The sequence below is a fragment of the Mus caroli genome, unplaced genomic scaffold, assembly GCF_978045245.1.
Source record: "Mus caroli unplaced genomic scaffold, Mus_caroli_1 scaffold_13, whole genome shotgun sequence".
Taxonomy (NCBI): domain Eukaryota; kingdom Metazoa; phylum Chordata; class Mammalia; order Rodentia; family Muridae; genus Mus; species Mus caroli.
Window position 1 is genome coordinate 49,134,805 of NW_028227268.1, and position 16,773 is coordinate 49,151,577.

Here is a 16,773-nt window from a genome sequence, read left to right on the forward strand (position 1 = left end):
AATCAGGTAGCAGGAGGCAAGCGTAAGAACAGAAGCAACAGAAACCAAGGTTACTTGGCATCATCAGAATCAAACTCTCCCACCATAACAAGTGCTGGATACACCATCACATCAGAAAAGCAAGGCATGGATCTAAAGTCACTTCTCATGATGATGTTGGAGGACTTAAAGAAGCAAATACAGGAAAACACAGGTAAACAGCTAGAAGCCATTAAAGAGGAAACACAAAAATCCCTTAGAAAGTTACAGGAAAACATTACCAAACAGGTGAAAGAATTGAACAAAACCATCCAGGATTTAAAAAGGGAAGTAGAAACAATAAAGGAATCACAAAAGGAGACAACTCTGGAGATAGAAATCCTAGGAAAGAAATCAGGAACCATAAATGCAAGCATCAGCAGCAGAATACAAGAGATGGAAGAGAGAATCTCAGGTGCAGAAGATTCCATAGAAAACATGAACACAACAATCAAAGAAGGAGCCAGGCATTGTGGAACATGCCTTTAATCCCAGCATTCAGGAGCCAGAGGCAGGCAGATTTCTGAGTTTGAGGCAAGCCTGGTCTACAAAGTGAGTTCCAGGACAGGCAGAGCTATACAGAAAAACCCTGCCTCAAAAAACAAAACAAAAACAAAACAAAACAAAAAAAAAACAAAAAACAAAAAAAAAAAAAAAAAAAAAAACAAAGAAAATACAAAATGCAAAAAGATCCTAACTCAAAACATCCAGGAAATCCAGGACACAATAAGAAGACCAAACATAAGGATAATAGGTATAGATGAGAATGAAAATGTTCAACTTAAAGGGCCAGTAAATATCTTCAACAAAATTATAGAAGAAAACGTCCCTAACCTAAAGAAAGATATGCCCATGCACATATAAGAACCCTACAGAATTCCAAATAGACTGGCTCGGAAAAGAAATTTCTCCCAACACATAATAATCAGAACAACAAATGCACTAAATTTGGATAGAATATTAAACGCAGTAAGGGAAAAAGGTCAAGTAACATATAAAGGCAGACTTATTCGAATTACACCAGACTTCTCACCAGAGACTATGAAAGCCAGAAGATCCTGGACAGATGTCATACAGACCTTAAGAGAACACAAATGCCATCCTAGGCTACTATACCCAGCAAAACTCTCAATTAACGTAGATGGAGAAACCAAATTATTCCATGACAAAACCAAATTCACACAATATCTATACACAAATCCAGCCTTTCAAAGGATAATAAAGGGAAAACTCCAACACAAGGAGGGAAATGATGCCCTAGAAAAATCAAGAAAGTAATCCTTCAACAAACTTAAAAGAAGATAGCCGCAAGGACAGAATCCCAACTCTAACAACAAAAATAACAGGAAGCAACCATTACTTTTCTTTAATATCGCTCAATATCAATGGACTCGATTCCCCAATAAAAAAGACATAGATTAATAGACTGGCTACACAAACAGGACCCAACATTTTGCTGCTTACAGGAAATCCAACTCAGGGACAAAGACAGAAACTACCTAAGAATAAAAGACTGGAAAACAATTTTCCAAGCAAACGGTCTGAAGATACAAGCTGGAGTAACCATTCTAATATTGAATAAAATTGAGTTACAACTGAAAGTTATCAAAAAAGACAAGGAGGGGCACTTCGTACTCATCAAAGGTAAAATCTTCCAAGATGAACTCTCAATTCTGAATATCGATGCTCCAAATGCAAGGGAATCCATATTCATTAAAAGAAATTAATAAAGCTCAAACCACACATTGCACTGCACACAATAATTTTGGGAGACTTTAACACCCCTCTCTCATCAATGGACAGAACCTGGAAATAGAAACTAAACAAAGGCACAGAGAAACTAACAGAAGTTATTAAACAAATGTATTTAACAGATATCTACAAAACATTTTATCCTAAAAAGAAAAAAAGATATACCTTCTTCTAAGCACCTTATGGTACATTGTCCAAAATTGACAACATATTTGGTCCTAAAACAGGCCTTAACAGATACAAGAAGATTGAAATTATCCCATGTATCCTATCAGATCATCACGAACTAAGGCTGATCTTCAATAACAACATAATAGAAAGCCAACATTCACATGGAAGCTGAACAGCACTCTACTCAATGATGACTTGGTCAAGGAAGAAATAAAAAAGAAGTTAAAGACTTTTTAGAGTTTAATGAAAATGAAGCCATAACATATCCAAACTTATGGGACACAATGAAAGCATTCCAAGAGGAAAACTCATAGCTCTGAGTGCCTCCTAAAAGAAACTAGAGAGAGTATACACTAGCAGCTTGACAGCACATCTAAAACCTCTAGAACAAAATGAAGCAAATTCACCCAAGAGGAGTAGAAAGCAGGAAATAATCAAACTTGGGGATGAAATCAACCAAGTGGAATGAAAAAGAACTATTCAAAGAACCAACCAAACCAGGAGCTCTTTCTTTGAGAAAATCAACAACATAGATAAACCCTTACCCAGATACACTAGAGGGCACAGGGAGAGTATCCTAATTAAGAAAATCAGAAATGAGAAAGGAGACATAAAAACAGAACCTGAGGAAATCCAAGGCATCATCAGATCCTACTACAAAAGGCTATATTCAACAAAACTTGAAAACCTAGATGAAATGTACAATTTTCTAGACAGACACAAGGTACCAAAGATAAATCAGGATCAGATTAATGATCTAAACAGTCCCATATCCCCTAAAGAACTAGAAGCAGTTATTAATAGTCTCCCAACCAAAAAAAAAAAAAAAAGCCCAGGACCAGATATGTTTAGTGCAGACAGACCTTCAAAGAAGATCTACTTCCAATTCTCCTCGAACTATTTTACAAAATAGAAACAGAAGGTATTCTACCCAATTCATTCTAAAAAGCCACAATTACTCTGATACCTAATCCACACAAAGACCCAACAAAGAAAGAGAACTTCAGGCCAATTTCCCTTGTGAATATTGATGAAAAAATACTCAATAAAATTCTCACAAACTGAATCCAAGAACATATCAAAATGTTCATCCATCATGATCAAGTAGGCTTCATACCAGGAATGCAGGTATTGTTTAATATATAGAAATACATCAACATAATCAACTATATAAACAAACTCAAAGACAAAAACCACATGATCATCTCATTAGATGTTGAGAAAGCATTTAACAAAATCCAACACCCATTCATGATAAAAGTCTTGGAAAGATCAGTAATTCAAGGCCCATACCTGAACATAATAAAAGGAACATACAGCAAGCAAGTATCCAACATCAACCTAAATGGAGAGAAACTTGAAGCAATCCCACTAAAATCAAGGACTAGACAAGGCTGCCCAATCTCTCCCTACATATTCAATATAGTACACAAAGTCCTACCCAGATTATTTAGACAACAAAAGGAGATCAAGAGGATACAAATTGGAAAGGAAGAACTCAAAATATCACTATTTGCAGATGATATGATAGTATATATAAGTGACTCTAAAAATTCCACCAGAGAACTCCTAAACTGGATAAACAGATTCAGTGCAGTAAAATTATATATATATGGATATAAAATTAACTCAAACAAATTAGTGGCCTTTCTCTACATAAAGGATAAACAGGCTGAGAAACAAATTAGGGAAACAACACTCTTCACAATAATCACAAATAATATAAAATTCCTTGGTGTAACTCTAAGTGAGGAAGTGAAAGATATGTATGGTAAGAACTCTAGGTCTCTGAAGATAGAAATCAAAGAAAATCTCAGAAGATGGAAAGATCCCCCATGCTCATGGATTGGCAGGATTAACATAGTAAAAATGGCTACCTAGCCGAAAGCTATCTACAGATTCAATGCAATCCCCATCAAAATTCCAAATCAATTCTTCAACAAGTTAGAAAGGGCAACTTGCAAATTCATCTGGAATAAAAAAAAAAAAATCCTAGTATAGCAAAAACTTTTCTCGTTAACAATAAAAGAACCTCTGGTGGAATCACCATGCCTGACCTCAAGCTGTACTACAGAGCAATTGTGATAAAAACTGCATGGTACAGGTAAAGTGACAGACAGGTAGATCAATGGAATAGAATTGAAGACCCAGAGATGAACCCACACACCTATGGTCACTTGATCTTTGACAAGAGAGCTAAAACCATCCAGTGGAAAATAAGACAGCATTTTTAACAAATGCTGCTGGCACAACTGGCAGTTATCATGTAGAAGAATGCGAATTGATCCATTCCTATCTTCTTGTACTAAGGTCAAATCTAAGTGGATCAAGGAACTCTACATAAAACCAGAAACACTGAAACTTATAGAGTAGAAAGTGGGGGAAATCCTCGAAGATATGGGCACAGGGGGAAAATTCCTGAACAGAGAAGCAATGGCTTGTGACATAAGATCGAGAATTGACAAATGGGTCCTCAGAAAATCTTATAGATTCTGTAAGGCAAAAGACACTGTCAATAAGAGAAAAAGGGAAAGGATCTTTTCCAGTCCTAAATCTGATAGGGGATTAATATCCAATATATACAAAGAACTCAAGAATCTGGACTACAGAAAATTAAATAACCCCACTAAAATGTTGTACAGAGCTAAACAAAGTATTCTCACCTGAGGAATACCGAAGGGCTGAGAAGCACCTGAAAAAATGTTCAACATCCTTAATCATCAGGAAAATGCAAGTCAAAACAACCCTGAGATTCCACCTCACACCAGTCAGAATGGCTAAGATCAAAAATTCAGGTGACAGCAGATGCTGCCGAGGATGTGGAGAAAGATGAACACTCCTCCATTCCTGGTGGGATTGCAAGCTGGTACAACCACTCTGGAATTCATTATGGTGTTTCAACACAAAATTATAGACATAGTACTACCAGAGAATCCAGTAATACCTCTCTGGGCATATACCCAGAAGATGTTCCACCTTTTAATAAGGACCCATGTTTCACTATGTTCATAGCAGCCTTATTGATAATAGCCAGAAGCTGGAAAGAACACAGATGTCCCTCAACAGAAGAATGGATACAGAAAATGTGGTACATTTACACAATGGAGTACTACTCATCAATTAAAAACAATGAATTCATGAAATTCTTAGGCAAATGGAGGTATCAGGAGGCTATCATCCTGAGTGAAGTAACCCAGTCACAAAAGTACACACATGATATGCACCCACTGATAAGTGGATATTAGTCCAGAAATTTAGAATACTCAAGATACAATTTACAAAACACATGAAGCTCAAGAAGAAGGAAGACCAAAGTGTGGATACTTTGTTCTTTCTTAGAATGGGGAACAAAATTCCCATGCAAGAATTTACAGAGACAAAGTTCGGAGCAGAGCCTGAAAGAATAACCATCCAGAGACTGCCCCACTTGGGGATCTACCCCATAAACAACCACCAAATCCAGACACTAGGCAGATGCCAACAAGACCCTGCTGACAGTAGCCTGATATAGCAGTCTCCTGTAAGGTTCTGCCAGTGTCTGTCAAATACAGAAGTGGATGCTCACAGTCATCCATTGGATGGACACAAGTTCCCCAATGAAAGACCCAGAGAAATATCCAGGGAGCTGAAGAGGACTGGAGCCCCATAGAAGGAACATCAACATGAATTAACCAGTACCCTCAGAGCTCCTTGGAACTATACCACTAGTCAAAGAACACACATGGTTGTACTTGTGACTCTAGCTATATTTGTAGCAGAGGATATCCTGGTCAGATATCAATGAGAGGAGAAGCCCTTGGTCCTGTGAAGGCTCTATGCACAAATATAGAAAATTGCCAGGACCAGGGATGGGAGTGGGTGGGTTGGTTAGCAGGGGGATAGCATAGGGGATTTTGGAGGGGAAACAATGAAAGAGGATAACATTTGAAATATAAATAAAGAAAATATTTAATTTAAAAAAAGAAAAGGAAAAAAGAAATTAAAAAGAAAGAAAGAAAATATAAATGGAGGTAAACGAAATGAAAAACCTAGGAATGAGGTTAGGAATTACAGATATAAGTGTTAACAACAGAATACAAGGGACAGAAGAGAGAATCTTAGGTGTAGAAGATACAGTAGAAGAGATTGACACCATTGTCAAAGAAAATTCAAAACATAAAAAAATTCCTAACCCAAAGCTTCTGGGAAATTCAGGAAACAATGAAAAGACCAAATCTAAGGAAAATTGGAATAGAGGAGAACAAAAATTCCCCGCTCAAAGGACCTGAAAATGTCTTCAACAAAAGCATAGAAGAAAAATTCCCCAACCTAAAGAAATGGATGGAAAGGTATAAGAAGCTTATTGAAAACCAAATAAATGGGACCAGAAAAGAAAATTTTCTTGGCACATAATTACCAAAATACTAAATGCACAGAGCAAAGAAAGAATATTCAAAGCTGCAAGGGAAAAAGGCCAAGTATCATACAAAGGTAGACCTATCAGTATTACACTAGACTACTCAATAGAGACTATGAAAGCCATGAGAGCCTGGTCAGAGTTCAGGAAGTCTCTAAGAGAAAACAAAAGCCAGCCCAGGCTACTATACCCAGCAAAACTCTCAATCAACATAGATAGAGAAACCAAAATATCCCAGGACAAAACAAAATTCAAACAGTATCTGGTACCAATGCAGCCCTGCAGAGGATCCTGGAAGGAAAATTCCAACAAAAGGAATATACCCACACCAAAGAATGGACAAGATATTAAGCATCTCAAATGAATGTCAAAACAGAGACCCATAAGCACATAAAGAGCCACCTACAAAAACAAACATATCAGGAACCAACAGTCATCTTGCTTTAATATCTCTCAATATTAATGGAATCAACTCACCTATAAAAAGACATAAGCTAACAGACTGGATATGCAAACAAGAGCCAGCATTTTGCTGCATACAAGGAACACACCACCACAACAAAGACAGGTACTATCTCAGAATAAAAGGATGAAAAAAAAAAAAGGTCTTCCAGGCAAATGCTCCCAGGAAACAAGCAGAACTTGCCATCCTAATATCCAATAAAATAGACTTTCAACCAAAGGTTATCAAACATGATGAAGAAGAATACTTCATATTCATCAAGGGGAAAATCTACCAAGAGAAGGTCTCAGTTCTTTACATCTATGCCTCAAATGCAAGACCAACCAAACTCATAAAAGAAACTTTACTAAAATTGAAAACACACATTGAATCCCATACAATAATAGTGGGAGATTTCAACACCCCATTCTCACAAATGGACAGGTCACTGAAACAGAAACTAAACAGAGACACAGTGAAACTAAGAGAGGTTATGTACCAAATAGATTTAGCTGATATCTACAAAATAATTTACTCTAAAACAAAAGAAATAACCTTCTTCTCAGCGCCTCATGGTACCTTCTCCAAAATCGACCATAGAATTGGTCAAATAACAACCCTCAACAGATTTAAGAAGAATGAAATAATCCTGTGCATCCTATTATATCACCATGGCCTAAGGCTGATTTTCAATAATAGCAAATGCTATAGAAAGCCCACATACACATGGAAACTGAACAACTCTTTACTAAATGATAACTTGGTCAGGAAAGGAATAAAGAAAAAGATTAAAGACTTCCTGGAACTTAATGGAAATGTTGCCACATCATACCCAAACTTATGGGACACAATGAAAGCTGTGTCTGTATAAGAGGAGGTAGGACACAGTTCCTGCCCTTAGAGCATCGTCGGGCCATTGATCTCCATGACCACCATGAATGCAGATGGCTGTTGTTGCCCTGAAACTGATCTGTCCTCTTTGCTATTCTACTTTCAATCTTTCTTTCTGGGGAACATTCTACCCGCCCCCCACCCCCATTACTCATAGCTAATCATACCATAATAATTGAAACAGATGTAGTTCTCAGGAATGAGGAATAGAGATGGTCATGAGGCTGTGGAGAATAATGAACAGGCCTTCTACCTGGCCTTTAGGCCCATGGGAAAAAATCTAGATGACATAACAACAAAGTCCATAAAAGCCTACATGGTCCTTTGTAGAAATAGTTTATTGCCAGACTTATCCTTGAATTTGGGATCATGAAGAAATATATGTATCCTCACAACCTCCACAGATCAAGAAAACAAGATATTTCAAGACAAATCCAAATTTAATACCTATACAGAAATCCAGCTCTACAGAAAATGTTAGAAGGGAAATTCCAACCCAAGAAGAATAACTACACCGAAGAAAACAGGAAATAATTAATTCTATAACAGCAAAAACAAAACAAGGGAAGCATAAAAACACTACATCAAACAAAAGGAATTAACAGTCACTGGTCATTAATATCTCTCAACATCATAGATAAAATTCCCCAATAAAAACACACAGACTAACAAAAGGATTCTAATACAGGACTCATAATACTGCTACATATAAGAGACATACCACAGTACTTAAGATATGAATTACCTGAGAGCAGAGGGCTGGAAAAGATGTTTCCAAGCAAACAGACACAAGAAGCAAGCTGGATTAACTATTCTAATACCTAATAAAATATACTTTCAAACAAAATTAATCAAAAGAGACAGAAGAATATTTCCCCCTCATCAAAGAAAAATCTACCAGATGCTTTCCCAATTCTGAACATCTATGCCCCAAACACAAGGGTACTCACAATTGTAAAAATAAAAATAAAAAAAGCTGAACTTAAATGACTCAATGACCCCACTCCTTATTAGTAGAAGACTTCGAGAACTAACCTCTCCAATAACAGGTTATCCAGCCAAAAATTAATAAAGAAATAATGAAGCTAAATGGCATTATCGCTCAAATGAATCTAACAGATATCTACACATTTCACCCAAACACAAAAGAATATGCTTGCTTCTCAGCACCTCATAGATCATCCTCCAAACTAGATCTATAGTTGGTCACAAAGTAAGCCTCAACAGATAAAAAAAAAATTGAAATAACATCTTGTATCTTATCAGACCATAATGGATTTTAAGCTGGAATTTAACAAAAACAGAAACTTCAAAAACCCAAAACACTCATGGAAATTGAACAACTCTATACTCAAAGACCACTGAATGAGGAAATAAATAAATTAATTAATGAATTAAAAAACCTATATCTAACATCATGCTAAAAGAAAAACACTTGAAGCAATCACACTCATTTTAAAATTGGTAAAATAGACATCATTGAATCAAAGAATGGATAAAGAAGTGTACATTTACACAATGGAATATTTCTCAGCTGGTAAAAATGACATCGTGAAATTTACAGGCAAAGTGAGGAAAAAAGACTGAAGGAATGACCATGCCGAGACTGCCCCACCTGGGGATCCATCCCATATACAATCACCAAACCTACACACTACTGAGGATGCCAACAAGTGTTTGCTGACAGGAGCCTGATATAGCTGTCTCTTGAGAGGTTCTGCCAGTTCCTGACAAAATACAGAAGTGATGCTCACAGCCATCCATTGGACAGAGCACATGGTCCACAATGAAGGAGCTAGAGAAAGTACTCTGGGAGCAAAAGGGTTTGCAGCCCCATAGAAGGAACAACAATATGAACTAGCCAGGAACCCCAGAGCTCCCAGGGACTAAACCACCAGCCAAAGAATACACATGATGGAACTCATGGCTGTAGCTACATATGCAGCAGAGGGTGGCCTAGTCAGTTGGGAGGAGAGGTCCTGTGAAAGCTCTAAGCTCCAGTGTAGGGTAATGCCAGGGCCAGGAAGCAGTAGTGGGTGTAGGATGAACAGGAGAAGGGGAGAGGTGATAGGAGATTTTTGGAGGGCAAACCAGGAAAAGATATAACATTTGAAATGTAATTAAAGAAAATATTTTAAAAACTGATAAAAATGATGAATGGGAAAAGAAGACATGCTAAAGTTTTTAGAATTTACACAATTCTTATTCTACTACAAGAAAGCATTATTTGCTACAAGATGTATCTGTGGGTGTACATGAACATTATATATATCCGGATCATGTTGTGCTATAGACATGTCTTTACACTTCTTCCTGAAGGTTGAAACAGTTCATTAGAATTTAAAATGCATAATTTAAATGCATAATTTAAATGCATAATTTAAAATGCATAATCTGTAAGTTGGCACTTGTTAGGCTCTTGTCAGCATTAGTGACTGGCAGGTTTTATTGCAGCAGAGTTCCAGTCAGAGTCTGCCAACTTGTTACAACAGAAGTCCACAAATAGTTGGGTAGAGAACAGGAAATACAGTACCATGTTTCTCAATTGGTGACCTAGAAATAAGTGATGTTACTAGCTATTAAATAAACATCACTCAAAAGCAGGAAAAAAATCATTCCCAGTGAGGTAATTCAGATCCAGAAAGACAAATAAGGTATGCATTTATTTATAAGTGTACATTACCTCTTAAGTACATGATAATCTAACTACAATCTACCGATCCTGAGAGGTTATGTAGAGAGGAGGGTTATACTTAGGAAGCATGGATCTCCATGAGAAGGGGAAATAAAATATACTCTGAGAGTGGACTGGAGATAGATGTAGTAGGAGGGATGTGGTTGCAGGGGAGAAATGGAGAGAGAGAGACAGAGAGAGAGACAGAGAGAGAGAGACAGAGAGAGAGAGACAGAGAGAGAGACAGAGAGAGAGACAGAGAGAGACAGAGAGAGACAGAGAGACAGAGAGAGACAGAGAGAGAGAGAGACACAGAGACAGAGACAGAGACACAGAGAGAATACAGCTTGAATTGGGTTTGAGATATTTCTGGATTGGTGAGAACCTGGTGCACTGGGAACTTTCAGGAATCTATGAGGGTGACCCAAGGGAGGACTCCTAGTAATGGAGGGTACAGAGTCTGAACAGGACATCGTTTTTGGAAAGGAAAGTTTCTCAGTAGTGGGTTACATTTAGTTGTGTTATTGAGTGTGGTGGTCCTACATACATCCCTAAACAACCCAGGCTGATACTAGGACAGAGATTAGCTCTCTGAAAATTGAAAGTTGGACCACATTACCAAACAAACTATATATCTCACTGAACATAGAGAGATCAGGTTAGGAAGGGAAGGACATCTCCTACATTTTAGTCTCTTTAGTGCAAGAAGTTACTGTACAGTCTTCAGAAAAATAAACTGTGACACCAACCAAGCAAAAAATCATTTCCACCTACAATGTGTCCTGCCTGCCGGATGTGCTGGAGGAATGGTAGTGCAGAACTTGTGGGAGTGACCAACCAATGTTTGGTTAAACTTGAGGCTCAGTTCACAAGGGGAACTATGTACCCTCCACTGCCCAAATAACCAGGAACCAGGGACCAGCTCAGGCTCCTAGGTTAAAACCAAACATGACTGGAAAAAAATAAAACATAAAAATCCATTAAATGATGCTCAGTGATATTCTGTTATACTTCTAGATCAATGCCTTGTCCAGTCATCATCAGAAAGGATTTATCTGGCAGTATATTAAAGTGTTGCAGGGACACACAGCCAGAGATTATGCGGAGTAGTGTGTGTGTGTGTGTGTGTGTGTGTGTGTGTGTTTAATTTAGAGGTCTCTATCATATCCCTCCCCTCAAAGAAAAGAGAATGCCACAGAAAAGGGGGAAGAAAGATTATAGGAGTCAGAGGTGGAGGAGCTAGGAGAACATGGGCCATCCTATCAACTAAGCAAAGTTCACATAGGATTACAAGACTGAAATGCCAAGAGTTTGGACTACATGAGTCTGCATCAGGTCCTCTCAGTAAAAGTTAAATCTTTTAGCTTGATGTTTTTGAGGGACAATAAACAATGTGTTTAACTTTTACACTTTTGTATGCTATTAAGACGAATTTTCTTCTATTTCAGTAGTCTTGTCCAGCTTAATATGGGGGCTTTGGTCTTCTATTGTTGTTTCCTCTTTGTCAAGTTTGGCTGTCATCTCTTAGAAGAAATTTTTCTGAATTAGAAATGAAGGAGTAGTATATCTGAGGTGGGGGACCTAGAAAGAGTGCATAAGGGGTTGTATTACATGGCTTGTTGGTATTATATTTGAAAAGAATCCTTTTAAAATTAATAAACAGAATTCGATTAATGGAGCTCTGATAAAACAATGCCAGTTACCTAATGCTTTTCTAGAATCATCACTGGGGTGACATCAATGAGTCACTCAGGTCTCTCTCCCTTAATACACTAATTTGTAAAATTCCCTTTTGTAAATGGGAATATTAATCAATGTATCTTATTGTAGGGATACATTTGTAATATTAATATCAATATAATTATTAGATAAATTTAAATTTAAAAATTCCAATATAGGCATTATAAGGAGATTTGCTTCTTACATAGGACTCTGATCAGGGCCTCTTTTATATCTCTGTTTCTCAGACTGTAGATGAATGGATTCAGCATGGGAGTCACCACTGTGTACATCAGAGCCATGACAATCTCCTTCACAGTAGAGTTATTAGCTGATGGGCATAAGTAGACACCAATAATTGTCCCATAGAACAGTGAGACCACAGACAGGTGGGAGCCACAGGTGGAAAAAACCTTGGCTAGGCCATGTTTAGTTGAAAACTTTAGAATGGAGCAGACAATTTGTACATATGAAACAACAATGAGTAAGAATGGCACCACAGTATCAAGTGTTCCCAAGATAAATATCATTAGTTCATTAATATAAATGTCAGAGCAGGCCAACTTGAGCAGAGCAGATATGTCACAGAAAAAGTGGGTGACTATATTGTCCTCACAGAATGACAATCTTGCCAAGAGTAGGGTGTGTAACATGGAATACAGAATGGTAAATACCCAGGTGAGCACCACCAGAGACACACAGAGCTTAGGGCTCATGATGCTGGTGTAATGAAGAGGGAAGCAGATGGCCACATAGCGGTCATAGGCCATGACCACAAGAAGAACATTTTCCGTGTTTGCAAAAACCATAAAAAAGTACATTTGTGTCAGACAGCCAGCATAGGTGATGGATGTGTCCTGGCTCTGCATGTTCTGCAGCAACTTGGGAATTGTGACAGAGGAAAAGCACAGATCAGAGAAGGACATGTTGCTGAGAAACAAATACATGGGTGTGTGGAGATTCGTGTCCATACAAATGAGGATGATGATGATGAGGTTCCCCAGGACAGTGGTGAGGTACATGGCCAGGAACAGGGCATAGAACATTTGCTGCTGCTCTGGGAGGATGGGCAGTCCCAGGAGGATGAACTGAGAGATGGCAGTCTGATTATTCATTATCATTCTTTTTCTCCAGTATTCTAATGAGAAAATTATCGGTGTCACTGAAAATTCAAAACAAAATAGTATATTCAGAAAATATATTGTATAAAATTGGATCTTACAGTCATCATAATAATTATAACCTCAAAACTCCAAAGGTCTGAAATCACTACAGTCATTAATGTTCTTTCTTAACATCTCTCTACTAGGTTTCAATCTCCTCCTTTTTCCTAGATATTTGTACACTGTTTCTACTGAGATACAAAATGGATTAATGCTTCTCTCTCCTGATACCTGATCATCCTGGTTGACTTTTCTGTTCATTTGCAATTTGCTCTATGTTATTTTGTATATTGATGAACTTAAGAATTTGTATCAACATTATCATCATAATATTATATGAATGTCAAGAAAAACTTGCAAACTCCTATGTTTCATACTTTCATACTTGGACTGGAATGACTCTGTAACATAGATATTTTTACTCCACTGTAAACTAATTAATCCCATTCCATTACTTTATGACAGGCACCAGATCCTCAAAAGACCCAAGTGAAACTCATTTTTTCATTTTATTGTCTCTCAAAGCATTCCTTATTCTACCTTTTTTGGTTTCCCATAGGCCAGTAAAAGAAAGTAAGTTTTTCGTCAGAAATCAGTGATTTTTTTCATTGTAGCTCTAGTCATGTTTTTATTGGATATTCCTGGTTTCCCCTCTGAAAACCCCCTATCACATCCCCACCCCACCCCCTACTTAACAACCCACCCACTCCCACTTCCCTGTCCTGGAATTCCTCTACACTAGGGTCTCAAACCTTTTCTAGGCCAAGGGCCTCTTCTCCCATTGATGCCCAACAAGGCCATCCTCTTGTTCATATGCAGTTGGAGCCATGGGTCCCTCCGTGTTTTCTTTTTTTATATATAAGATATTTTCTTTAGTTATATTTCAATGTTATCCCCTTTCCTGGTTTCCCCCTCCCAGAAACCCATATCTCCTCCCATATCCCCTCCCTCTGCTCACCAACACACCCACTTCAGGCTGCCTGCCCTCACATTCCCCTACACTGGGGCATAAAGCCTTCAAAAGACCAAAAGCCTCTCCTCCCATTGATGCCTGACAAGGCCATCCTCTGCTACATTTGCAACTGGAGCCATGAGTCCTACCATGTGTACTCTTTGGTTGGTTGTTTAGTCCCTGGGAGCTCTGGGGCTCTGGTTGGTTGATATTGTTGTTCTTCCTATGGGGTTTCAAACCCCTTCAGCTCATTCAATCATTTCTTTATCTCTTCCACTGGGAACCCCATGCTCAGTCCAATGATTATCTGTAGGCATCTGCCTATGTATTTGCAGGCTCTAGCAGAGCCTCTCAGGAGACAGCTATATCACGGTCCTGTCACCATGTACTTCTTGGCATCTAAAATAGTGTCTGCATTTGGGGGCTGTATATAGGATGGATACCCAGGTGGAGGGCCTTTGTTCCACAATTTTTCTCTGTATTTCCTCCCGTGAGTATTTTGTTCCCCCTTCTAAGAAGGGCAGAAGCATCCATATTTTGGTCTTTCTTCTTCTTGAGCTTCATGTGGTCTGTGAATTGTATCTTGGTAGTCCAAGTTTTTGGAATAATATCCATTTACAGTGGGTGCATATCTTGGGTATTTTGTGATTGTGTTACCTCACTTAGGATGATATTTTCTAGTTTCATCCATTTTCCTAAGATTTTCATGAAGTCATTGATTTTTAATACCAGAGCAGTACTCCATTGTGTAAATGTACCAAATTTTCTGTATCCATTCCACTGTTGAAGGACATCTGGGGTCTTTCTAGCTTATGAGTATTATAAATAAGGCCACTATGAACATAGTAGAGGAGGTGTCTTTGTTATAACTTGGGGAAACATTTGTGTATATGCCCAGGAGTGGTATACCTGTGTCCTCAGGTAATCCTACTTCCAGTTTACTAAGGAAATACTAGACTGATTTCCAGAATGATTGTACCAGCTTGCAATCCCACCAAAAATGGATGAGTATTTCTCTTTCTCCTTAAATCCGTTTATGTTTTATCTTTCCCTGAACTGCTGTCATACATTATACAGTGTTTCCCCTAAATTCTTCTCCTATTTCATTAATTGTTTTCTGTAAGCTTATATCAATATATGAGGATCAGGTCTTGTCTTTACTATAATACAGAGGCTAACTCAGTAACGATTGTGTTCTCATGTCTCCTGATCGTTCTCTTCTCCTTCATCGTGTTTCATTTACACTGTGGCATTCTAACAAAGAAGTTCCATCACATTTTTTTCAGATTTATTTTTCAGATTACCACTACTGCTCTGAAGATAAGTTCAAAGCTCCTTCAAGGACATAAATGCTGTTTCATTATCTCTCAGGTGCCACTGGCACACTCCATAGTCTCACAGTGATACTTGGATCTCGATTTATCAATGCTGGGGTTAGGACTCTTCAACATTTTCATTTTAGAGTTTCTCCTCCTCTTGCCTATTACTTCTCTGTTTCCCCTTCATCTGTTTTATCTTACTCATAGGTCAGAGATATTGCTTATGACATACTCAGCTAAAATTACTCTTTTTTTCCCATACTAAATGATACCTTCACCTCTGTTCCCTAGCATTATATTCCTATCCCATGCAGTTAAATATGTGGTCACTGTTTAATCTGTATTCACATTAATTGTAAACAATAAGTAGAAGAGGTCACATAAGTCTTCATTTTGATTGGTTGCTTACAACCATTCACATTTTCCAACTAAGGCCAATACCTGTCATGATGAATGAAATTGATAGATGAACCTTTGTTACATGAAAAATGTTCCATCTTCTGCCTGAGATACAAGTGTGTAATACCCACTCTTCTCAGTGCCTCCAGCATTATAGATAGTTCTTTTAATGTTCACCTGATCAGTCTCTAACACTGGGCAGTCTGCATCCTAATCACATGCATGGGAAGACATGTAGGAGTGCACACACATGAGTGCATGCACACACACACACACACACACACACACACACACACACACACCATCCTGTGATTCTGGACATCACTGGCTATGGAATCTATCACAGGTCTTAAAGCTGACACAACAGAAGAAACATCAAGAGATCTAAACAACTTTCTCAAAAATGCTACAACCTAATATGACTGCTTCCACCTTCACAGACTGACAGTTTTTCAATATAGCTGAATTCAGATATTGCACACTTAGACTTTATGGTTTAGCATTACAAAGGATAAACCATGTAGGACAAAAAACATGCACCATTTTAAAAATGGCTTTTTTTTTTTTAATGAATCTGGCCTTATACCTGGAACACTCACTGCCTCTGCATCACAAGTACTGCCATGGCAAAAATGTGCCACCATAACCATTTTCTGTCTCTCATGTAAATGAACAGTACTTTTGTATTATGTATGCATGTGTGCCAAGATGGGAATCTGAGAAGTTACCATCCACAATTATCACTAATGAGTCAATGGACTTCTTATATTCTCTACATACTAAGACTGTACTCTCAAATTAAGCACCACATAACAAACCTAAACGGTATGTTTCTAAAGTTTGGCAGACCTGCATATTCGTTTGGATTCTGTAAAAG

The 16,773-nt window shown here is 37.9% G+C and overlaps 1 protein-coding gene and 1 pseudogene across 1 annotated transcript; both read right to left on the reverse strand.

Annotated features, from left to right (window-relative positions):
- The window catches only part of LOC110304518 (uncharacterized), an 89,699-nt pseudogene that overhangs the window by 14,680 nt on the left and 58,246 nt on the right, over positions 1-16,773 (reverse strand).
- On the reverse strand, positions 12,246-13,184 carry LOC110305144 (olfactory receptor 1468-like). The gene has a single exon (XM_021176947.1). It carries the CDS (start codon positions 13,182-13,184, stop codon positions 12,246-12,248), a length of 939 nt encoding a protein of 312 aa, XP_021032606.1.